The sequence below is a fragment of the Mytilus galloprovincialis genome, chromosome 1 (genome assembly GCF_965363235.1).
Source record: "Mytilus galloprovincialis chromosome 1, xbMytGall1.hap1.1, whole genome shotgun sequence".
NCBI classification, from domain to species: Eukaryota; Metazoa; Mollusca; class Bivalvia; order Mytilida; family Mytilidae; genus Mytilus; species Mytilus galloprovincialis.
This window is the reverse complement of record NC_134838.1, coordinates 76622577-76649038: the sequence shown is the minus strand read 5'-3', so window position 1 is coordinate 76649038 and position 26462 is coordinate 76622577. Positions and strand designations below refer to the sequence as shown.

The following is a 26462-nucleotide window of genomic DNA, read 5'->3' as shown; positions in this document are numbered from 1 at the left end:
AAGCAAACCTAGCTTATTTTGAATATAGTGATGGAAACGTATAGTAATACATAAATCTTTGAAATAACATATATTTTCTGTATCTTAAGTCTATCTTGTCTATGTTTAGAGACTTTCGTTACGTGGACTTAAATATACATCATGGATATCACTGGCTTCGATTTAAGTCACGGTAAATATAATTTATGTTGCAGTTATTTATTATCAAGTGTTCTTAGATTAAAGAAGATGTGGTATAAGTGCCAATGAGACAACTCTCAATCCAACTCACAATTTGTAAAAGTTATAAGCATTATAGGTCAAAGTACGGTCTTCAACACGGAGCCTAGGCCATTCACACCGAACAGCAGGCTATCATTGACAACGCCCCAAAAATGACTAGGGTAAACCATTCAAATTCTTGCAGTTTAACTGGATTCCATGAAAGTCTACGTCTGCATGATTCTATGTTCCATCAGCATCAGGGCTTGTTTTCATAAAAAAAAATTCGTCCATTTTCGTGCAAATGGGGCCAGAATTTTACTCGGAGGCTCGAACTAAATGTTATCGGTTGAGAGTAATCAAACGTTGATCGAGCGTTGATCATATGATTTGAAATTGAATTTTAAATCATACTGACAACTAAATGCTTGAGGGGTATTAACATATACATATAAACTGATTATAACATCATAGGGTAAATATCTTTAAAGTTTGATACACAAACATCAATTGTCAAACCCACGAACAATAAGTGTATGTATTCAACTACTTTGTGTGACAGGCAATTATGCAGACTATATATATAAAGAATAAGAAACTGAAAAAATAATTATAATTGTGTTATAACTATTGCAACATGGTACAAGTATTACGTGGATACCTACATAAAATATAAATAAAATCAGAGATATATGTCTCTGATAAATATAAGTTGAATGTCAAAATGAACTCCATTTCCAGATTTCGGCAAACTTTCAGCTAGCAATGTATTGCATTATTTTCTCTACACAATCTTAAATTATGCACATGTACGTTATTAAATATTTTACAGAATATTGCACTTATAAAAATATGAGTTACTATGGTAATAGATTCTTCCTCCATCACATAATTTAATGTATGGTTACCCTATGAATGCAGATATTTCCATTCTAGATCTTAGTTCATTGGCAAAAGTCCACACTTCTCCGATGCATGAAAAGTTAGGTTCTACTTCGATAGAAGCGAATGCTATAATCAAAACATCCTGGCAAATGTGGCCGACGAAAAAGTCTGTTTTTGTCCACCCAACAATAGTGTTCTTTGTGACACGAAAGCATATATAACGATGTTCTCCAAAAAATAATCCGAAATGGGACTGAGTTAGTCCTTTGAATTCTGTCCCCAAATATTTAAAAATAGTTGTAGCTTCGTCGGCTGGAATGCTCCTTTCCTTTTCACTACTCGCCAAACATTTCCCTTTTAAGTCGAAGATGGCAGCCCTTTTAATTTTCCCCTTTCCAATGAAATAGTTCATCATTTCTATCCAGTTCATCCTTGCTGGCTTGGAAGGCGGATTGTCTGGGGTGACAGGCTTTTCTGATTGTTGCACTTCTGCCATGTGAGAAGTCAACCTATTAAATAGTAATCCTACTTTTTGTTAAGTTTGTAAACACACCCTAAGTATAGTACGTGTGTGTCAGCTATAGTCATTGAACTGCGAACTGTCAGTACACAAATATGTTGTTATACTTATACACTCCGACAATCATATTCTTTGAGATTTGGTATATTACATCAAAATTCACAGGTGAATGTGGGCCGTGACTTTCACCTGTGTATATGTTAATAACATACCAAAATATACAGGTATGTCGGTTTAATTTGTAAATAATTTATTTGAAAAAATCCGAGACATATATTATAAGAAAAATACACAACAACGTCTTATAATTAAAGTTTTATGAGAACATTGACATACAACTGAAATATATTAATTTGCTGCTCTTTAAATATCAATCGGTTGTTCACCCCTCCTCCTCTCCTCCCCCACATCATAGTAAAAGGCTCACATGATAGGATTGCGACAAATTAAAAAAAAAAAATGAAAACGAAATTTATTTTGCAGTCTCTTAATTCTTTCAATATAATACTACCAGTAACCGTACCTGTTTAAAATCTGAACCCTCAGAGTCTGAACCCCCTTAAAAAAACGTCTATTGAACCTATTTAGCACCATACAAAAGCAGTGAACACGTTACAGAGTTTTGAAGATATTTTTTCTTATTCGAAAGAAATCGGAATTGAAATAAATGAATGAAAATGTAGAATTTTTCCTAAGGAGCCAATCTGCTGACAAGGTATTTGCATTTATTATCAAGAATGCTGCATCCACAAATCATTTTAGATCACAAGACTCACAAGAATTTGTCAACAAATTAGGAATACAACTCATATATAGGCCATAACCCAAATAAACAAATAAACCAGGGTATTAAATTCGAGCCTAATATACCATAACACCTACACGAGACTTGCGTCGGGTACATGTTTTCACGTTTTATAATAATCAGTTATGAAATCTCGAAGCTAATCGATACATGTATGAATTGTTTTATCGTACCTATGACAGAGAGATACATGTCTTTGCCTGTCCTTGAGCGTTTCGATATTATCTATGGTAAAATTTACCACGTCATCATAATATTTTATATAACATTATTAAGTATAACAAAAAAGAAGATGTGGTATACGATTGCCAATGAGACAACTCCCAACCCGAAATGAAGGCTTGGAAATTTGGACTGCCTCTTAAAAATGGGGGTATTTATAATGGATAGGGAATGAAATTATGCCTTGCAACACGGTCACACAAACATATGTTGCAATGATTCTTAACGTGTAGAGGGCATGTTGGTCTCTGTAAACGAGAGACCGATTATATAACGTCCCAATTCTAGACGGACGTGACTGCTTATCATATACAATCATGACAACCAAACGGCCGCCCCACTTTAACAAGGTTATTTATTGTCGGTCGGAAAAAGACTAAAAAAAGACCAAATTTCCATTCCGTTGTCACCTAGTCATGCACCCTTTCGGTGTTTGACTACTAATCACCCTAGTAAGTCTTTACAAATCAGAATTTATTTATTAGCACGGAGAAATGAAAGATCGTAATTGGAAAGAAGACAGTAATGTACTAATGTCCAAACAAAAACTCGAGAACGCCGCCAGAGAAAAACAAATTTTTGAATATTTTCATGTACTAAATATATTTATTGTTTGCAAGTCACACGGCCTAAAAAAATGTCTTAGTTATTCTCAGCGAAAACTGACAGGTGAAAGATACCAAAAGGATACTCAAATTAACAAAAGACGAAAATGAACCGACAATACCAAGTCAAAAACTGACGTAAACACAAACAACATTATACAGAACACAACGTAGAAAACTAATTAGTGAGTAACACTTGGTTCATAAACCGCCCTAAAACCTGGGGTGAACTCAGGTGCTCTGGAATTGTACGCATATTCTGCTACACACGAATTTTGTATAGCACCAAACATGTTGCTCATATATACAACCACGGTGGTAAGTCTAAATAGGTAAGTCAGAGGCGGATTGAGGGGGTGGGGCTGTTATTCAATTTTAACCTGCATATGAATAATTCAATCATAAAAGCAAGTTTGTCTCAGTCTTGTCAAATCTAGCAAAGAAATGTCCTTTATGATTGAATTATTCATATGCAGGTGAATAACATGTCCTCATTGAATCCGTATTCATGAAAACGTTAATTGACCCCTATAGCTAGGCTAAGAGACGGGTAACTCATTTACTAAACGTGTGTTCAGTTATTAAACGGAAAATTAATTAAACATTGGAAGTGAAATAAGGGTTCACCATTTTGTTAGCTAAAAATAAAAAAAACGGTGATTAACATATTTTTACAACCTATAATATAAAATCAAACAGACCTAGAACAAGAGTGCACACACTGAAATGTCTCGCCTTCTTTACTAATTATTGATATTATGTTGATAGTCCTAAGTATAAAGCTTTAACAACTGCCACATAAACTTAACATAAACCAAGATAGCTAAACAAAGATCAATGAACCATGAAAATGAGGTCAAGGTCAGATGAACCATGCCAGGCAGACATGTACAGCTCACAATGCTTCCATACAATAAATATAGTTGACCTATTACTTATAGTTTAAGAAAAACAAACCAAAACACAAAAACTTAACACTGTGCAATGAACCGTGAAATTGAGGTCATGGTCAAATAAAACCTGCGGGACTTACATAGAGATCATAAAATATTTCCATACACCAAATATAGTTGACCTTTGGCATATAATATTAGATAAAAAGACCAAAACTCAAAAACTTTGACCACTGAACCATGAAAATGAGTTCAAGGTCAGATGACATCTGCCCGCTAGACATGTACACCTTACAATCATTCCATACAACAAATATAGTAGACTTATTGCATAAAGTATGGGAAAAACAGACCAAAACACAACCAGGTGCTCCGCAGGGCGCAGCTTTATACGACCACAGAGGTCGAACCCTGAACAGTTGGGGCAAGTATGGACAAAACATTCAAGCGTGATACAGCTCTGAATTTGGATTGTGATCAAATTTTTGACATTACATGGTTTTTTTTACACAAAACAAATGTCAAGATTTTACAAATCAATTAAAGATTTCTTCTTCAAACTTATTTAAATCTAAAATTAAATACTAGTAGTTGACACAGCATAGGTTTCTGACAGAATGAATGTGGTCTAATGAACTTAAAATATTTTTTTTGCCTTTGAGCAATTCACTATGCTGTTGAATATTAATCCTCTCAAAAAAATGTTTGAAGAAATTTTCTTTTTATTTATGAAATCTGAAATGAGAAAAATTCCCCCCCCCTTTTTTTTTTCACATCCCCATTTCCCTTTTTCCAAAACTGATATCAATTCAAATTTCTAATGGAGTTTGCAACACTAACTACTCTTTTAAATACATCATAAAATATTAAAATGTAAAATAAAGTGCTTGTTATCACTGAATGGTAAAGATTGGTTGGTAGTAAAAGTGAATATACATTGTTTATTGTATAAAACAATAAAAAAAAACTTCATCAGCAACATTTTATATTGGCAAATTTCCATTGAAGTTATTTACATAAAGTTATTGGCAAATAAAAATAGAAAATGACATCATAGTCATGTCTGGCAAATGTCCAACATACATTATCTAAAAACATTTTAGATAAGATAAGGAAAAAAAGCTTCATCAGCAACATTTTATATCGGCAAATTTCCACTGAAGTTATTTACATAAAGTTATTGGCAAATAAAAATAGAAAATGACATCATAGTCATGTCTGGCAAATTTCCAACATATATTATCAACTACTATTCTATACAAAGAAAGATAACTCCAATTGAAAATTAATTGCTATTGCACAATATTGTGCAATTAGATATTTCTTGCTATTGTGCAATACTGTGCAATTGAAAATTTCTTGCTATTGCACAATACTTGATATGGAATCCTGATTTGGACCAATTTGAAAACTGGGCCCATAATCAAAAATCAAAGTATATGTTTAGATAAAGCATATCAAATAAGCCCAAGAATTTAATTTTTGTTAAAATCAAACTTAGTTTAATTTTGGACCCTTTGGACCTTAATGTAGACCAATTTGAAAACTGGACCAAAAATTAAGAATCTACATACACAGTTAGATTTGGCCTATCAAAGAACCCATTTATTCAATTTTTGATGAAATCAAACAAAGTTTAATTTTGGACCCCCATTTGGACCAACTTGAAAACTAGGCCAATAATTAAAAATCTAAGTACATTTTTAAATTCAGCATATCAAAGAACCCCAAAAATTCAATTTTTGTTAAAATCAAACTAAGTTTAATTTTGGACCCTTTGGACCTTAATGTAGACCAATTTGAAAACGGGACCAAAAATTAAGAATCTACATACATAGTTAGATTCGGCATATCAAAGAACCCCAATTATTCAATTTTTGATGAAATCACACAAAGTTCAATTTTGGACCCTTTGGGCCCCTTATTCCTAAACTGTTGGGACCAAAACTCCCAAAATCAAACCCAACCTTCCTTTTATGGTCATAAACCTTGTGTTTAAATTTCATAGATTTCTATTTACTTACACTAAAGTTATGGTGCAAAAACCAAAAATAATGCTTATTTGGGCCCCTTTTTGGCCCCTTATTCATAAACTGTTGTGACCTCAACTCCAAAAATCAATCCCAACCTTCCTTTTGTGGTCATAAACCTTGTGTTTAAATTTCATTGATTTCTATTTACTTATACTAAAGTTATTGTGCGAAAACCAAGAATAATGCTTATTTGGGCCCTTTTTTGGCCCTTAATTCCTAAACTGTTGGAACCAAAACTCCCAAAATCAATCCCAACCGTCCTTTTGTGGTCATAAACCTTGTGTCAAAATTTCATAGATTTCTATTCACTTAAACTAAAGTTATAGTGCGAAAACCAAGAAAATGCTTATTTGGGCCCTTTTTGGCCCCTAATTCCTAAAATGTTGGGACCAAAACTCCCAAAATCAATCCCAACCTTCCTTTTGTGGTCATTAACCTTGTGTTAAAATTTCATAGATTTCTATTCACTTTTACTAAAGTTAGAGTGCGAAAACTAAAAGTATTCGGACGACGACGACGACGACGCAGGACGACGACGCCAACGTGATAGCAATATACGACCAAAAAATTAAAATTTTTGCGGTCGTATAAAAATTTAACTATAACCACTGAACCATGAAAATGAGGTCAAGGTCAGATGACACCTGCCAGTTAGACATGTACACCTAACAGTCCTTCCATACACCGAATATACTAGCCCAATTGCTTATAGTATCTGAGATATGGACTTGACCACCAAAACTTACCTTGTTCACTTATCCATGAAATGAGGTCGAGGTCAAGTGAAAACTGTCTGACGGGCATAAGGACATTGCAAGGTACGCACATACCAAATATAGTTATCCTATTACTTATAATAAGAGAGAATTCAACATTACAAAAATTCTGAACTTTTTTTTCAAGTGGTCACTGAACCATGAAAATGAGGTCAAGGACATTGGACATGTGACTGACAGAACTTCGTAACATGAGGCATCTAAATACAAAGTATGAAGCATCCAGGTCTTTTACCTTCTAAAATATAAAGCTTTTAAGAAGTTAGCTAACGCTGCCGCCGCAGCCGGATCACTATCCCTATGTCGAGCTTTCTGCAACAAAAGTTGCAGGCTCGACAAAAATCCAATTGCACGAGTTAGCAATCTATTTATATCTATGCTATTGTTTATATCGGGTAATATGATCGTTGACAGTCTTTGAATAACACCTCGATGATTACATACATGGCATCTATACTAATATACACACAAAATGTTGATAATACTATCAAGTTCATGCATGGTAATTTTGTTTATTTTAGACTTTTTTATAATTTGAATATGTGTTTTAGTATGGTATAAGTCAATTTAAAAATTTTGAGCCAAATCAGTGGACAAGAATTGAATTTGTTATAAATACTACCAAAACTAGCATTTGATTGATGGATGATTTGTTGTTTAAGATGCAGTGGCAAATATTACATGCATATCAGGACAAACACTTACTATTGATGGACTGGTGGACCCATGAGTTGACCCTCACTTTTTCAAATTTTTGGTTTAATTATATGAATGTTTCATGGTTTTATGGATGTTGGACCTGCTCCCCCTTTTCAAAATGGCTGGATCTATGCCTGTGTTAATGTTATATTAATTAACATGAACATGGCTATGTTTTAGATCAACATGCTGATTCAGATTTTGAACCTGTAGTTTACAACGGTAACAGTTCAAAAGAAGATATGTCACTTTACCAATATATAAATGTTTAAAGAACCTTTGTTAGCATGCTCACATAACCCATGCTCCCACATTGTCACTGAGTAAACCAAATCTCACTAGACTTGTAAGTTAGGAGACTCGAAATTCCTACTCGGGTCAAATGATATTTTTTCCCTAGATATGCACCTCTAAATATTTTGTCCCTATTATCTACAAAGTTTCATATAATTCTGTTGTTAAGTTTCAGAGGAACTGCAATGACAAACTGCTGCAGTAGAATATTCAGGCCAAAGTTCTAAGTTCAGAATGGCTCAACTCCTAGAAAACCAGATGCTCCTCAGGGTGCAGCTTTAAAGGACCGCAGAGGTCGAACCCTGAACAGTTGGGGCAAGTATGGACACAACAGTTAAGCTTGATACAGCTCTGAATTTGGATTGTGGTCTAATGAACTTAATTTTTTTTTTCTTTTCAGCAATACACTATGCTGTTGAATATAAATCCCCTAAATAAAATATTTGAAGAAAAATTCTTTTTATAATTTCTGAAATCTGAAATGAGAAAAATTTTACCCCCCACCCTCCCCGTTGTTTTTCACCTCCCCCAATCCCTTATTAAAAAAATAATCTCATTCAAATTTCTAATTAAGTTGGCAACAATAATTACTCATTTAAATACATCATTAAGTATTAAAATATAAAATAACTTACATTCATGGTTAAAATTAATATTAATTAACAATAACTTCTAAAAATAAATTTACAGCTACACATCTAAAGACAATTATCAATTTTTTAACATAATTTTCAAGCAGTGTAAGGGAGGTAATCAAGTAATCAAACATATATATATATATATATAGCAGTATTCTTTAAATTTTAATAGGAATTGGATTACCTCCCTTACACTGCTTTTAAATTGTCTAAATTGTCCTTTGCCAAGAAAACCTTTGTTCCCCCCTTTTTTTGCCCCTAATTGTTTAATGATTTGATCCATTATCACCTATAACCATCCCTTTGAAGTATGGAAACTTGTGGTGTAATTTCAGAGAGATTCATACACGTAAACACAAGTTATTGACTAAAAACTACAAAAATGCTTATTTAGGCCCCTTTTCTGAGCAAGAACCCCAAAACTCAATTCCAGCCTTTCCTTTGTAGTAAGGAACCTTGTAGTATAATTTCAGATAGTCCATACACTTAAACACAAGTTATTGTCTGTAAACTAGAAAAATTCGTAAGGGTTCCGCGGAACCCAGTGTCTCGCCTACTTTTGCTGTTAATCGCAGACTCAACAAAATGAGGAAAAACATCAATAAAAATTTCCCTCTCGATACTGTCTTTTGATTGAAAGAAGCTTCCAAGTTTGGTAAAAAATCCAGGATAGTTTATGAATCTAATAAATGTTTTATAAACTTTAACTGCAGACTGTATTTAATGTTAACTGGAAGAAAAACTAAGTCCATTGATAAGTAAAATACGGAAAAAGTGAATTTTTTTTTTTACAAAATTTACTTCTGAATAATATCTTATGATCAGAAACAAGCTTCTGTCTAAGTTTGGTAGAAATCCAGGATAGTTTAAGAACATTATAAAAATTTTAAAAACTTTAACCACAGAGTGAATGTAATGTTTCCTCGCAGAAAAACTAAGTCCATTTATAGGTAAAATACGGAAAAAATGGAATTTTATTTTTACAAAATTTACTTCTGGATACTTTCTTATGATCATAAACAAGCTTCTGTCCAAGTTTGGTAGAAATTCAGTATAGTTTAAGAAAGTTATTAAAATTTCAAAAACTTTAACCACCGTGAGAGTGAATGTAATGTTTCCTCGCAGAAAAACTAAGTCCATTTATAAGTAAAATACGGAAAAGTGGAAATTTATTTTTACAAAATATTCTTCTTGATACTATCTTATGATCATAAACAAGCTTCTGTCCAAGTTTGGTACAAATCAAGGATAGTTTATGAAAGTTATTAAAATTTTTAAAACTTTAACCACAGAGTGAATATTTGTGGACGCCGCCGCCGCCGCCGCCGACGACGGAATTTAGGATCGCTTAGTCTCGCTTTTTCGACTAAAGTCGAAGGCTCGACAAAAATGCTTCTTTTTGGCCACTTATTCCTAAATGTTCAGGGATATTAACCCAAAACTGACACCAAGCCTTTCCCTTCATTATATGGAACATTGTGGTACAATGTCATAGAGATCCATAAAGTTAAACATAATTTATTGTTCCGAAACTTCAAAAATGCTTGTTTTTAGCCCCTTTTTTGCCCTTAATTCCTAGACTGTTTGCCCCATAACCCTTAAAATAAATCCCAACCTTTTACTTAATGGTATGAACATTGTGGAACAATTTCAGAGTAATTGAAATACTTATACACAGCTTATTATCATGAAACTAGATAAAATGTATGTTTTGGGCCCCTTAGGGCCCCTAATTCCTAAACAGATGGGACCATAACCCCCAAAATCGATCCCAACCCTCCTTTTGTGTTTATAAACATTGTGTTAAAATTTTATTGATTTCTATTCACTATTACTAAAGTTATTATCCAGAAACCATTCGTCTTCGAACGACGCTGAAGACGATGTGATACCAATTTAAGACCGCAAAGTTTTATAATCATCTTTGGTTTCAGAGAAGTTCAGATGACAAGAAGGACTGATAGAGTGATTGAGGACAGGTAAAAAACATAATGGTAAAAAAAGTTGAGGTATGATTGCCAAGAAGAACTTTTTTAGCAGAGACCAAAAGACACTAAAGTTAGCAACAAGAGGTCAATGCTCAGCTTTCAACAATGAGGAAAACCCGTTCCACATAGCAAGCTATAACAGACCTTGATATGACAAAAGTGTTGAACAATTCAAATTTCAAACAGATGGTATACACCAAAAACAAACAACCACTAAATTAAAGACTTTTGGGATAGGTACATCATATCAACTGACCATTCTTTATTCTTATTATTGCTAAGCAGAAAAGCAACAAATACTTTTTCAAAGTCTTTGGTTTGACCAGGCCAGGGATCACCTCAATACATCTCACATTTGAGGCAAGCATGCTACCAGAGACCACAAAGGTGGATCACTAGTACTTGAATAACCATTTGATAATTGTAACAAACATTTGAGAGCTACTGAGGAAGACAATAATTATTTATATACTTATGAAACAAAGGAAACTACTGTTTACCTTGAAAACACAACCTAAAAGAGACCAAATAGCATTCAGTCTATCAAATGCTCCAGAAAATTTAATAAGTTTAATCTTTCAGGAAAGCTGCAAAAACTCTCAAAATGTGTAAATTGAACGAGACTTTAATTTAAATATAGACATTCTTGAAAGTTTGAAGGTGCAGGAAAGACAACTGTGTTTTTTTTTTAAAACTAAGCAGGTACATGTTAAATACATAAAATACTGTTAAAATATACAAAGATTTGATATAATTAATAAAAAAAGTATACATTATTATTTGAAAGATTACAAGTGAATGACAAAACTAATTTAATGGAGACAAATGTAAGATCTAATTTTTTTTCCGACAAAGCAATAAGAACAAAGCAATAACTATTTTATAATTTTATTACCAGTATCATATAACAACAGCACATTCATAGAGGTACAAATTGAAAATGCTATTAACAAAATACTTAACAAATAAAAATAACAACACAAGGTATTTTCATGTTCACGTCACCTTTAAAAAAAATTCAACAAACAAAAAAACCCACAAAAATTTCTAATCTCTAAATTTTCCCACACAAGCACCTCAGCTAGCATACACCTTATTACTATTTGTCCACCATTACTGGATATCACACAGGTTCCCATAAAATATTGACGTCATAAAACAAAATATCTGACGCCACAATGGAAAAGTGATTGTGTATGACGTCAAAAGTTCAAGCGGGGATTAGCGATAAGGTGTATTGTCACAAAGGCTATTTTTTGACATATTGTCTGGTTCATCAAATGATTTTTCTTGAATTGTCTTTATTGGCCCATCGCTCATGTTATACCTATTGACCAACAAAAGGCTCATTAATTCTTATAAATATCAAAATGGATTAAAAACAAAAATATAATGAAACTTACATTTAAATATTGTGAATAAAACAAGAAATGATTTTTTTAAAGAAATTTACAGCAATATGAAGTCAAGTGTACTCAATTCAATAAAATCATCCAGCTAATAGTACACAAATATTATAACTTAATTTCATATTTACAATGGTCATAAGATGTAACTTAATCAAAACCTTTTTCATTGTGGTCCTTCTCAATTATGATTCCATATGTGCTTTTTGAATCCTTTATGTCAACATCGTACATAAAGAGCCATTTAAATTGATATGGGTCGATCTACAAGCTCAGATAAACCCAATACAGCAATTGAACCTGTTCAAATAAACATTTTTATGATAGATACCCAAGTTTCAGACAAAAACTCTGACTTTCCTGTATAGAATGATTACGATGATGAACTTATTGGGAGATTGTAAGTGAATTGGGACTAAAGTTGAATCTTCCTTTTCTTAGCAGCAGGCGCGGAGCTCCCTATACACTAACACGCAAAAAAAATGGGCAAAATAAAAATTTATAAATTGAATGTTAAAGGAAACACCTATGTTATCACTTTTTTAATTGATGAAATATCATTAAATAACGGCATTTGGTTTCAAAATAAAAGTTTTATTGGAGATTATGACAAAATAGGACAGTAACTTGTATCTTTTACAAAATTTGAATTTGTAAAACTCAGTCTAAGACATGTAGCCCCCCATGTAGTTTTGGAGCATATTTTACAGTTTACAGTTCATCAGTTTGGAATGAGATGTACCAATCGGCATTAGAATTATCAGAACCCTTCGATATCGTTGAAAATATGCAGAGGCGATGTGGTCGACAGACTACTGGAGCCAATCACCCTGCAAACTCACCAAAACAGTATTGGAATTTGGAAAGTCTCATTCTTTTTTGCGTTCATAGACCATATGATAAGGGAACTGGAGAATGGAGTCGCGTTTAGTATTATCAAAAAATCACTTCTTTGCGCTGTACCTGCTTTATCGTGTTGTAGGAAATATAACAAACGAACAAATCTCAACATTGTCTGAGACATAGGAAACTGACCTGGCATGTAATTTTGACGAATTCAATTTGGAGGTCGCTCGATGCCAAACACGTACGCTGGTTTATAACATCTCGTGAATGCTGCCATGGAGATCTACCAGTGTACTACGTATTTTGAAAACAAATGTACAACCAACAATGAACAACGACAGTTACTAGCATTATTGCATATTCATCGGGATTTCAGTGTGAATATTGACAAAGTAATAGAAAAGTTTGTTTCTGCCTATACCCGAAGAGCAGATTTTGTACAATTTTGAGTAAATTCTGTATCACAAATATGTGTTGTTTATGTATTACTCAATTCAGAAGATTTATTAATAGTTTTACATCCATAATTTTTTTATAAGTCCTATCTACATATAGCTCCTCTTTTAACCGTCCTATGACCAAACCCCCCCCCCCCCCCCCCCCCGCCAAAAAAACAATTTCTGCATTAAAGGGTCCCAAAAATAGTTGCTTGCACATCGTTTCATTCTAGCTACGCCCCTGATCAGTGTCCTTAAAACACCATTCTAATATGACGTTCTTCTTTAGCTTTGGGTACAAAGCCATGTTCTAATTCGAATAGAACATGGGCTGCACGTGATTGACGTCACAATTGAAATTGCAACGTCAGATGAATTTTGAACAACACCAGAGATCAAAATGGACATTTTTGTTGGTGTTGTTCGCTAGGAAATTAAAAAAAAATAATTCTAAAAGTAAGTTTAAATGTTTCTGATCTTTTTTATTGACAAACTGTTGATTTTTCTATAACGTTTTTGTTCATCAAATCAAAATGGCGACATTTCGAGCGTCTACTATAGGTCCGCTTCGAAGTACAAAAGTTCAAAATATTCCTATTAGAATCGAAATAATTCTATCATGCCATGCTCTATGCTCATTTTAACATGGGTAGGCATTATATTTGTAACATTTAATACCTCGCTAACGCTCGGTATTAAGATATTAACAAATATAATGCCTACCCATGTTAAAATGAGCATAGAGCATGGCATGAAAGAATTATTTCTTAAACAATCAGTCAATCAATCAATTAATCCTTTTCTAACATTACTGAAGCTGTTTAGACGGTAGAAATTAGAAGGCTGACATAGTCTTTCTTGTAAATGAAGATGACAATAAATAACCCTCATTCCATAAATCCTGTAATGGACATATATTTCCACTGCAAAACAATTTCTCAAGATAAATCAAAAGTTTAAAATATTATTTTTACCTTGAGGGAGGTCATGATGATGTGGGACACACCATCCTTTTGCAATTCACTTTGCTTTATGAAAATGTGAGTATACCAGTAGTACTCTTTGACTATCTTTCACAATATGGTTACTATTTTTGTCTTATTGCATTATATGTATAAAGATTCAATCAGACTCAGTTTGGAAGTAATCTTTTGTAAATTTGTTTTTGTATTTGCTTTAGTTGATGAACTTATTTGGATTGTCAATCAACATGTCAAAATCTTGAAAGGATTCAAGAAGCAGGAGAATTTAACTATGAATAAAAGCATAATAAACAAAATGGCAATGTAAAAACTCTCAAAATGTTTTCATCCCACACAAAATACTGGATCCTGTTTTAAGCCAGATCTGGTGCCCCAGCAGCCACCATCTGTCTAGATAACCACTCTAATCCATCCTTTAGTCCATTACCACTATTAGCATCACACGCCTGTATATGCCAGCTACGATTACAACATAACTTAAACAGTCCAAAAGATTCTGTTACTTCTTCTATTGAAACACATGGCTGTATATCCTACAGGAAAAAAAAATAATCGTGTTAAGGGTCTAGGCCAAACAACAAATATATAGATTTCCTAGCAAAACCAGTTAATATTTCTGTTAAGTTTTTTTATTTTATAGAGAATATGATAGCTTAAAAAATAAAAAGATAACTGAATTTGACAATGTATGGAATATACCAGCTAATTAATGTCTTTTTGTTGTTGTTACAATTACTTATGACTACTTAATTATAATCTTTTTTTAAAGAAAATATTATTTTTTTTTAAAGAAAATATTATTGTCATGTTATGTACTTGATCGGTGTTGATGGCTGTTACGAAAGAAATATGTCTCGTAAATTTTCAACAAAATTACGGTATTTGATATTTAAAATATAGATAGGGATGTAACTCGATAATCCTTTTGTGTTTTGTTTTTGTTTTTTTTTGTTTTTTTTTTTCCTTCTTTATTTCTTTATTTTTAATTTTTCAATTATTTTTTTTTTATTTCTTTATCTTTTCAATAGAAAATGTAAAATATTTCCAATTAAGATTTATTTATAAAAATGACTTTGTATTTATCTTATATGTATTATATTCTATGTATGTCATGTATATGCTGTAATTGTTGGAAATAAAAAAATCAAAAGTTAAAAAAAAAAAGTTTTTTTATTTTTATTTGTTGAATTGATAGTTTGATTGTGATTTGCCTCTCATACAGTGGCAACTATTTCATGCAGGTTCTGGACAAATTATTTTTGAAAATCACAATTGAGGTTAAAATGGTTAAAACAACAAACATTTAGGTACATATACATGGAATAATCATACATTGTTATGTAATATAAAGATGTATTTGTAACAGGCAAAAGTACTAGGTTTTCTTTGTTAAATGATCTTTGATACTTTAAATCTCTGTAGCATACTTCTTAAGTCTCCATTTGGTATCAGTTTACACTTAATTTAGGAGACCTTAAATTTCAGTTGTTTCTTTTTTTTTTCTTTATACTTGGTATATTGTTTTCAGCCCATCTAAATAACATCTTTTCATTTTGAACAGTCTACTATATATCCTATATAGCGTACATATAATTGTATAAATTATTTATTACCTGTTTATTGACAAAAATAAGCAATGATGCTTCTCTCAATTCTTTTTCCTGTACTAATTTGGCAAGTTCATTTTGGGCTTCTGCTAATCTGTCTTTATTATTACTGTCTATCACATATATTACAGCTGAAATTAAACAATTGTAATACAATATTATCTTCACTTTAAACTTGCTTAGTATATCTTATATCACTAATTTATGTATAATTTATACAAACATGCAAAATTTGAAAGCAAGATTATTTTATTACTGATTAATTCTACTATAATAAATTCACAGTTCAGTTTGTAGTCAGGTAATGCACTACACTATTTGAAGGAAAGCCTTATCGATTGTTTCTAAAATTATTTGATAACTCTATATAATTTCTTTAATAAAGAAGATTTGTGAGTATAAAAGAGGACTGCTGAGATCAATATTCAGAGGAGAACTTATCATGTTGTAAATAGCAAGATCTGAAGCATACTTCTGAAGACTTTGCAGCAATGTCTTGATGAAGAAATACAATCAAAAAGCCATTCTTGTGATATAAAATTATTTCCCAGTAGATTGAAGGAAAGTTAAACTAAAGTGGTCCTAAATGGAGATGTGATGTTGAATATTATAAAGAATATTTACAAATCAAATTTCCCATAAAAAAATTCAGGAACTGAAACTTACGATAGTTGTCAGACAGTAATAAAAGAAATTACATGATCTTCCAATCAGTGCTTTTTCATGGAAATATTTAATGTCACAAAGTATATACTTTCATGTAACAATGTCCAATGACACATTTTCCCCCAAAAGACCCCAAGTTAAATTGGGCAGTTAATTCATTTAAAGGAAATGGTTACTAGATCAAAATAAGTATCAACAGTTCAGATTTTAAAGCTTTCTTGTCTGAGTTATCTCCCATTTAATATATTTTATTTGTTGGATATTTTACATAAAAGATCTGTTATTATTAGCATTTAAATAGAAAATTAAAAGTGGTTTTTATGCATTTCAAATTTGACTAGAAAAACTGTGAAAAGAGCCATCAAATTCTTATCTATCTCTAAAAATCTATAAAGATATGGCTATGTACTTGTTTTGATGAGAATCACCCAACATTTAGGATAAAGTAAAAGGTGTATTATGCCATGGATTATTTTAAATGATTCTAAAAGCTTCACTGAAATCTAATGATGGGTATTGGAAGAAATGAGTATCTTATATATGCAGATAGAGGAACCAACTTTAAACTGGATTAACAGACATAATGATTGTTATAAACATCCACTTCACTATGTGTTAGTTGACAAAAGTTTCAGATTTTCAAACTATTTATTCATCAGTTTTTTTATTCCTTCCTGATAATAGTTTTCATAAGCACTATAAATAGAGTTTTTATAAAAGAATCAATGATATATGTTGGTTTTATTACCTTGAGTATTGAAGTAATAGTGCTTCCACAATGGCCTTATCTTATGCTGTCCTCCTACATCCCAAATCGTAAACTTCAAATTCTTATATTCTATTGTTTCTACATTAAAACCTAGAAGCAAAAAATATGTCTTCAATAGAGCTGAAAGTTCTATAAAAGTGTGTAACAAAAATAAGTATTTTGTAAGTGCGATAGAATATACTGAAACTCAAAATTAATTACAATCTGTTATAAACAACTGCAAGAAAAACTGAAGCTTGTCTTAACATCTTCGAACACAATATGTATGCAATTCTGTGTAAATAATGATATGGATACCAGTAAAACATTCTATCAATTCAGATAAGCTAAAAATGTTTTCCTTTAAATTATTGTGATGTAATATGCATGACAAATCATATCTAAACACAATTTATTACATTGTGTGTTGCTATCTCTCTTATGATTGATTGATTGTTGGTAGCTTAATGTCCAGTGGCAATCTCTCTTATGAAGTATAGACTAAAATTTCATCATTTATCAGGCATTCGCACAGCATATTTCAAGCATTTTCAATTCATGTTTAAGATATAATTTCTCATGCTTTACTACCGGTACTTCAAACATCTTTTTAAAGTCATTCACACTTACTAGGCTTGCCATGCACTTGTTCCTACAAACAATCATTCATTATTTCCTTATTCTGCATATTCTTAAACATCAAATTTGAAGACAAAAATCTGTATGCAGTGCTCATAATAATTGACACTGCATATTGCTTATAAATGTACTTGATATAGAATCTTTCAATGGGAACTGTCAAAAAATATTCCTTACCTATTGTTGGAATAGTTTGTATAAATTCATTCTGTTTTAATTTAAATAAGATACTAGTTTTTCCAGCATGATCTAAACCAAGGGTTACAACCCTCATCTCTATCTTTGGACCAATATGAACACGATTATCCTGAAAAAGAATAAGAATAAATGTAAAAAATATTTGTTCTATGAAATGCCCCTTTTGTTTTGCATACAAAAATGTAATAAATTTGTCTATAAGTAATTCATATTGTTACATGTATGAACATCTTTTTTTTTTTTAAATTACTCAATTTATGTCATTTACCTTTAAAATATTGTACAAAATGATTTCATTTCAGCATTTCTGTTACAAAATTGCATATATTTTATATCAAGTTTGGCACAAACTATATATGTGTACATTGTCGAAGGCGGTACAGCGACCTATAATTAATGTGGAAAATTGTCTCATTGCCAGTTATACCACATTTTCTTATTTTTTCTGAAAATAAATTGAGCAATATTTAAGCTCTGCTGATCCTGCTTCTGCCAAAACAATCTTCAAATTGACCTTAAGCTGTCCATAGAGAAGAATTTCAAGAATTCATAGATGGTAATTTCAATATGCATGCACAATGTTAAATTTCTATTATATGTATTTCTTTCCCATTTTCATGTATAACCAAGGATCAGGATGTCAAATCAGGAATGCGACAAAAAATTTCAAATACATGTGTCCTGCTTATTTTGCTGTTTTTGTTTGTTAAATACTGCCAATCAATTTATATATTTCTATTTTTTTGGGGGGGATAAGATTTTCTATTTGTACACCATTTAAACTATAAAGCAAACACTTTCAGCATAAAGCAAAACATGGAATGGACAAAGCTGGTTCAATTAATAGAACATATAAAACACTGACCTTTGTAAATGTTATTGGTATAGCAGGATCTAATGGTAATTGTTCTGGAACATCAGAAAACTGTTGTTGTTGTTTCTGTATTGTCTCCAATAAAGTCTTCACATCTTGTTTAGCTAACAGAATCTTAGCTGCATCCTGAAACAATTAAAATTTTTCATTTCAAATTATACTTTTCAAAAGTGATTTAAAAATTTTAAAAACAAGTGTTGAGTTTAATATCATTTATGATATCAGATTATTTGTAAAAGATGGGAAGTAACTCTCTTTATCCTTTTTTTATGTCTGTTTCAGTAAATTACATTTTACAAGATTTTTTTTCATTTCTTTTCCAATGAAATAGGCTTTAATACGTTTTACCTATATTTAGATGAAGTAATAAATTAAAATATTGCCAATAAATCAATATATGTAAAAATTACAGAATTAAAAATATTTTTCTGTAAAAACCATCCTTCAGAGGTAAAAATACAAATCAGATGAATGTCTGTTTATAAGGGTAATGAGAATAAATATAAGGGATATTAAAATTTGAATGATAAATTTTGAAGTAAGAACTTATAACATTTATTTCCACATTTATTTTGTCAAAAATGTTAAAACATGAGACCTACTGTATATGTTTGAAGATTAAAACACAAGTTCTACTTTTCATATATTTATAATGAAATTTTTTTTACTAATTTGAACATATATAATATATATTACTTGTTGTAACGTGATTTCACACTGGTGGCACACAGCAGATATTTGGGACAGTAAGATAGCCATATCCTCCTGTTGTTGTCGTAGCATACAAAGTTTCTCCCGAATGTGTGTGTCAACAGTTGTCAAGGCAGCAACTTCCTGTCTGTTTAAAGTCTCTCGTAAATCATAAAAATACTGTTTGATTTTCGCCCTTGACTGTTCTGCAGTACCTGGAACCTAAAATTAAAGGTGAGAAAATTTAAAATGTTATCTTTTTAGAAAGTTATTTTAAACATTTGACATTAAATACAATTATATGAACAAGTATAGCGATTTCTATGCACATTCATTCACAAGTTAGCTTTCTATAATAGTGATCCCTGCTTTCCATTCATGTGACATCTTGAATTTCGTTCAAGTTGTTGGTACATTGACCACAGGTTTTCATAGTGTGCTTTACTTTTACGAGATATGGTCTAGATAGGCAATTGGGGAGGATTGAGCACTTGTAAAATAGTGTAAATAATTCATTCGTTCTGTGAGTCAGTAGGACAAACAGCTAGCTATTTAACTTTGAAAATACTACCTACTGTTATAAAGCATTATGAAGATGGTAGTAAATACACAATGCACTGAATAGATCTGTCTTTATAATCTATATACCTACCCTTTGTGTAGAAGAAACCCCATCAGGACTCTGTAATAATTGTACACCACCCTCTATCTGTTGTATAGTCACACCCAATTTTCTTGCAGAATCAGCAACTTCTTCACCAAAGGATTTGATTTGCTGTACAGCATTTGTTATAGATGTTCTTACATTCTCTGCTTCAGAGTCCAATAGAGAATGCTACAAATTAAAAGTTTAATGAGACTTGAAGTTGCAAACAGTATCTCATCTGGTATGTTTTTGTCTGTAGAATTATAGAAGTTTTGCAAGTGATAAAGAAATATGTTACAGTCAATTAACAAATGAATTTTGTTTGAATATAAAGAAAAACAAAATTGATTTTCCCGATAAGATGAAAAAATATTATTTCTAATAACTGCCCAAATGAAGAACAAAAAAGCTGTTCCTTTTTTTAATATGGTTAGTACAAAGTAGAAAGGACTTCAAGATCTGATGCATAATGAATATCAACTAGAATTCCCTCTCCTCTCTTGATGAGTGTTTGGTGAGCCTCACAGTTCAGCCTGGTTTTACATTTAACAATAAATTATCATTATAAAAGACAATGTATGGTTAGTTTGCTTAATATTTAAAATACAGTATAAGTTTTATTTAAGGAATGACTGTAATATTTTTCTGTCTATGAAGAAATAACATAAAAAATTTGGTGCATACTGAATAACGCGCGTAGCGGGTTATTTTACAGTGTGCACATTTTTTATGTTATTTCGAATAGACAGAAAAAATATTACAGTCATTTCTTATAATTTAATTCTAAATTCCATTTTAGACCGTTAAAAACCATGAAAAAACGTTGATGACGTCATGGTCATATGACTAAATTATGTCTATGGGCTGATAACAAAATAACGTCAGCCAATCAGAAGACGTGTTACATTCAAAATTTAATTATTACCCTATGTTTAACATGTCTACCATAATCTTTACATATATAGCACATCAAAGGATTATTTTTGCAATCTTCTTCTAAACAAGCAAATTCTACTAGATGCATCGGATGGTATGGACATTTCGGATTCTCTTTTGGTTTTTCAGATAATGGAACTCTTTTGTGTCTCGCCAATGTTCTTGTGGAATGTGTTAGTTCTGCACACTCTACACATAAGTGTGTACTACAAGTCATACAGTATAACACAGCTGTGTGAAGTTCATTCTCGTCACATGGAATATCCAACTGTAATAAGAAATCATTTTCATATAAAAACTTAAAATCTACAACATTTGGTTTTTTTATGTTTTGTTTTGCAACAAAAAGTTAACTTGTGCTTTTTTCATACAAGCATCTTTTTAATTAAAATATATAAATAAAAGCATAAACATTATTTTTATGTACATGTACAAAGGGAGATAATTCAGAAATACTATTCACAAGTTGAGCTATCAATGAGTGTGTTGAAGGAACTTAATAGAATACAGAATCCATTAAACAGGTATAAATGATTAAAAGCAAAAGCATGTGTTCTTGCAAAATATCTATATGTATTTCTTTTATTATTAATATAACTATCTCCTAAGATTTTTTTTAAAATATGATAAATCTAATGAACAATATATTAATTACATCATGTTTACTTAGCATTAATGAATCATTTTACTTATAAATACTGGTTGTATAGAAGTATGCTTGATTTTCTGCATAATTATCATTATAAACTCAAACATATCAGTTTTGTATACTACCTCCTTTTCCTTATCTAAATTTTGTTGTGCAAATAGATTAATATTTGATGCATTTTGAGTTGTAAACTGTAATTTCTCTAGCAGTTCAAGCAATGCAAAATTTTTCTTCAATCCCCATACTCCAGAATCACCAATTTCTGTGGGCTGTCTGTCAAATGGACACAGGATAGAAGTGCCATGAACTTGTAATCTGGTCAGACACTGATGACAAACAGTATGGCCACACATCAACAACCGTGGAACCTTGTCTCCTTGGAAACGGAATACATCATCACAAACTCGACATTCAAGTATTGTCTGAAAATAAAATCATATGCATGTAACATTAAAACTATATCAAAATGTATACTATCAAATCTATAAACTTTATAAGTATGATTCAAATTAATATTTCGAAGATCAAATCTATACAGTGGTAAGTTGACTGATTGGTTTGGTTTGCAAGTTTGTTTGTTCCTGTAGAAAACTTATTTCAAACAGAATAGCACATCCTAATTTTTACATGAATGGTGTTTATCGAGCCCAGAAATTTATATATGATCAGGGTAAACATATCAATCCCCATAAATAAACTCACTCCAATCATACCACACCTTCTTTTCAATATTTATTCTAGAAGGTTACCAATTAAACACTTTAAATAGATCTAAGAATATTGTCTTTTATTTGAATAACTATTGATTTTGTTTTAAGTTAATTAAAATCATACTGATAATTGCTTACAGAAATGTACATCCACTTTGTTTATACTTCGTTGGATAGTTGTCTCATTTGCAGTCATACCACACCTCATTATTTTTTTATAGCTGCAGACTGAACAGTCCCTTTCCAGTAATTTCTTAACATGAACATTTTGGGTAGATCCATCATTATAAAAATTAGATTTTCACAAATCTTGTTGGAATGGTGCATCAACTGTTTTCATGCATTTCAATATTTATGATGTGAACCCTGACAGTCAGACAAATAACATGTATGAAGACCTAACATTGAATTTCTAGACCAAGTACGTATCACTATGCATATTCTTGGTTGGATGAAATAATTATCACTTCATAATGTGTAAAATCTGTAATAAGTAAAAGTTTGTAGCATACATGTCCAAACAATCCTCCTAAATAACTCATGCGTTGTGCAGAATTGTGTTCTTGGGTAACTTGTTGAATATTTTTCAACATTAATGTTCTTGGATTAGTTTCGGTATTGCAGAAATATTTGTCCTCCTATAATTTTAGAGTGTAAATTTATATTCACAATGGTTGCCGCAAGAGAATGCAGCTTATCGTTGTTTTTCTCTAATTATACAACATAACAGATGTTTCTGTTAAATATTGATATAACCAGAAAAAAAAAATACATGTACATGTATGTTTCACCACATGATGTCTAAATATCATTAAAAAACATTTTAAATGCACATTTGAGACTCAAAGTGCAAATAAACCTTTGGCTTTCTAGGAAATGTTACATACATGTAGATAGTCAAGTAGTGATAAGGTCTTCTATGCTTTTGGCAGTTGCATGGATCAGACAGAATTCCACTAAAGATTTCATAATCTGAATACATGTATACGTTAATGTATAATTCTAAATTAAAACGGTTTTATTTAACCAATTGCAATGTTTTGTACTTCTGTTTAAGTCTTTACCTTTTAAAACTTTAAGGGTTAACTGACATCTGCTACATTTAAAATTCATTTCAAGAAAATATATATCAGGTATAAGATAGTTTACTTCAATAAGAAAAGGAAAAGGTTACACACCTTTTTCATTTGAAAGCTTTTGCATTGTGTTTTATTGTCAAATTTAAGAGGAACTTAAAAAAAAATACTGATATCATGTGCATGCTGTTTAATATTGACATTAACTTTTTTATTTTTCTTAAACATGTTAAATGCAATTTTAATCAAGTCTTATTGAAGTTACAATTATTTCCAAAACAGTCAAAGTATTTTAATAAATACTTTGATTTTTCTGAAGTTTCTTTGACAAAATCTATGACCAGAGTCTCCATTATCAATGCACACACTTTATTTCTTAATAATTAACTTGTTCATGTCTTTGAATTTCTTTGATCAAATTGGAAAATTAAAGAATTTTAGCAAGTGACTGTTTAAACACCTGGGGGCCTAGATATCTTTTTTTTGAAGTCAGGGAAAGCAATAAGACAGATGGGAATGGATGTGACTTCTTTGCCTGTGTTGCCCACAAGACTTGTATCTCAACATATATACATTGTATTTCAGTACAATGGTACAGATGCAGGCTGGGGTTTGGAAAACAACCCTATACATACATGTATATTGACTCATGTTAAAGGGCTAATCCCTACACATTCATATCTTTCATTATAAGGAAAGTCACAAGTTATTTTTTTAATAAAATTGAAAATAATCCTGGTTCAAATCTAACAACTTAATGGCAAAACAGATTACGACTTTCTGAAAAGCATATTTAAAACAATTAGATCATAACTTACAAGCAATAGGTAAACTGTTTCGTACTGGATGTTGAAAGGTCAATTTTTTTACTATCTATTCTTTTAAATTTCAGCAATTTGCATTTAATCAATTAAGTAAAAAAAAAAAAAAATAGATTATCTTAAATTTAAATGCACGTACATGAACATAATTTGATGAAAATTTAAAAAGGTAGTGTAAATAAGAGTTGTAAGCAAAAAATGTTAGAACTGCGCTGTTTGAACTAGTAAAACATTAATTTCGAGTGTTTTCCTGAAGAAAATACATGTATGTCAAAAGAGCTTCTTCAACTCAATCATGTGTCAATTGTGCTTTGTAAATTTATACTGATTTTACATACATTGTAGCTGTCTCTGGTCCATATTTTATCATTGTCAAGTAAACATCAGGTAGATAATGTATTAGAAAACTGTGTTTTTTTTAAATCGAAAGCGAAATAGTTGACAGCATAATTTTCTACAAATAATTAGTCTAATGCAGATATCAATACACCTATGTGGCACACTTCGAATGATGCACTGTCCATGGAACAGTTTCATGTCAGAATATCAAATTTATATATACATGTAGTAAGTAAGTAAATTTATAGTCGGGCATGATATGTACATTGTACAATTCAACATGGTAAACATGAGCTCTGTAGAGCTCTTAACCGACTTGATATTTAAAACAAATAGCAAATTACAAATTATCAGCACATTTGACAGGTTACACATACAAATAAAACACATGCATAATATAATAGCAAAGCAAACATGCATAAATCAATGCAAGCAAGCTAAAAGAAAGGAAAAGCAAATTTTGCTTTAACTGGCACAATGACATAAGCTTAGCAAATGAATAAAAATAAAAATAAAAGCAAACAATAAACAGAACACAGGGCCAGAAGATTCCAGCTCTGAGAACAGCAAAGTTAATGTCTACATGAGCTACAGAAGCAGTTTTCTGAAGAACACCATGAAGAAATAAAATGTTTGAACTGTCAAAAGTCAAGTTTAAAATAAAAAACGTTTTTGTGTAAATCATTGTTTATACATGTATGATGACCAACTGATTAAAATGCTTGCTTTTTTTTTATAAGTCTTCAGGGATTAAAATTGAGATAAGACAAAAATGTTCATCTGGCCAGAGACATATACATGTATACACATGCATGCACATGCGTATACATTTATATGTCTCTGATCTGGCTAAAATATTTTTTGGAAGCCCTGGAATATACAAAAAATGATAAATTAGACCCCAACTCACAATGTCATTCTCCTGCTTGTTGGTGAAACAAAGAAAACCTTGTTTCTATCATTTAAAATTGACAAACACAATCACAGAAATCGATTATTAGATTTTTTTTATCATGTATTTATAAATATTGTAAAACCCCAGTTGCTGGACACAATATATTGTCCTTTTGAACTTTTTGGCTTCGCTCGATTGACAAAAAGCTTCATATTGTGAATTGTAGCTATGCAGATCCATATAATTGGTAGATACATGTACATGTACATGACACTGTCTGAAGAGACTTCCCGTAAATTTTATTTGTACATGGTATATCTAATAACCAAAAGCATTGCTGAATTATACCAGCAGTCAGTACTTTTTCTTTGTTAAGATTTTACCAGTGTCTAATCTTATATAGTGCCTTAATCTTAATATTTGGGATGGAAAGTACATGTATGTGAAACAATAACAAACTTTATTGTCCTCATTTTGGTCAGTCTAAAATCTATGCATTCAAATAATCAACTGGATCTGCTGGTATTGATATCTGAATTATGAACAAATGAAGGTCAATGAATCTTTGATGCTTAAAACGTACCCTGTCTGTTGTTTCCTGGTTGTTCATTTCCAATTATTCCAGTCTGTGGTCTCTTGTTTTTATTCCCCAACCATTTGTCCCAGGATAGAAACTAAATTAAATGCTGCATTTTCCGGGTACTATTATTTTTTTTTCGATCATTTTGAAAATATCT

General features: G+C 31.2%; 1 protein-coding gene across 1 annotated transcript; it reads right to left on the bottom strand.

Annotated features, from left to right (window-relative positions):
* Positions 1–13408: 13408 nt before the first annotated feature.
* LOC143084464 (E3 ubiquitin-protein ligase TRIM23-like) lies at positions 13409–26423 on the bottom strand. Its single transcript, XM_076260818.1, has 10 exons — positions 26309–26423; positions 22010–22306; positions 21225–21503; positions 20306–20488; positions 19660–19875; positions 18955–19089; positions 18069–18198; positions 17253–17363; positions 15845–15969; positions 13409–14764 (listed from the first exon to the last, which is right to left on the bottom strand). The coding sequence occupies exons 1-10, from the start codon at positions 26333–26335 to the stop codon at positions 14585–14587; spliced, it is 1683 nt and encodes a 560-aa protein (XP_076116933.1). The 5' UTR covers positions 26336–26423; the 3' UTR covers positions 13409–14584.
* Positions 26424–26462: the final 39 nt, after the last annotated feature.

Bases quoted from the DNA above. Each gene is read 5' to 3' on its own strand.
- LOC143084464 (XM_076260818.1), bottom strand. From the start codon at position 26,335: ATGAACAACCAGGAAACAACAGACAGG. The intron at 19,876-20,305 runs GTAGGTATATAG...CTTTAATTTTAG, and splicing joins GGGTTTCTTCTACACAAAGG to GTTCCAGGTACTGCAGAACA. The intron at 14,765-15,844 runs GTAATAAATAAT...TTTTTCCTGTAG, and splicing joins TTATTTTTGTCAATAAACAG to GATATACAGCCATGTGTTTC.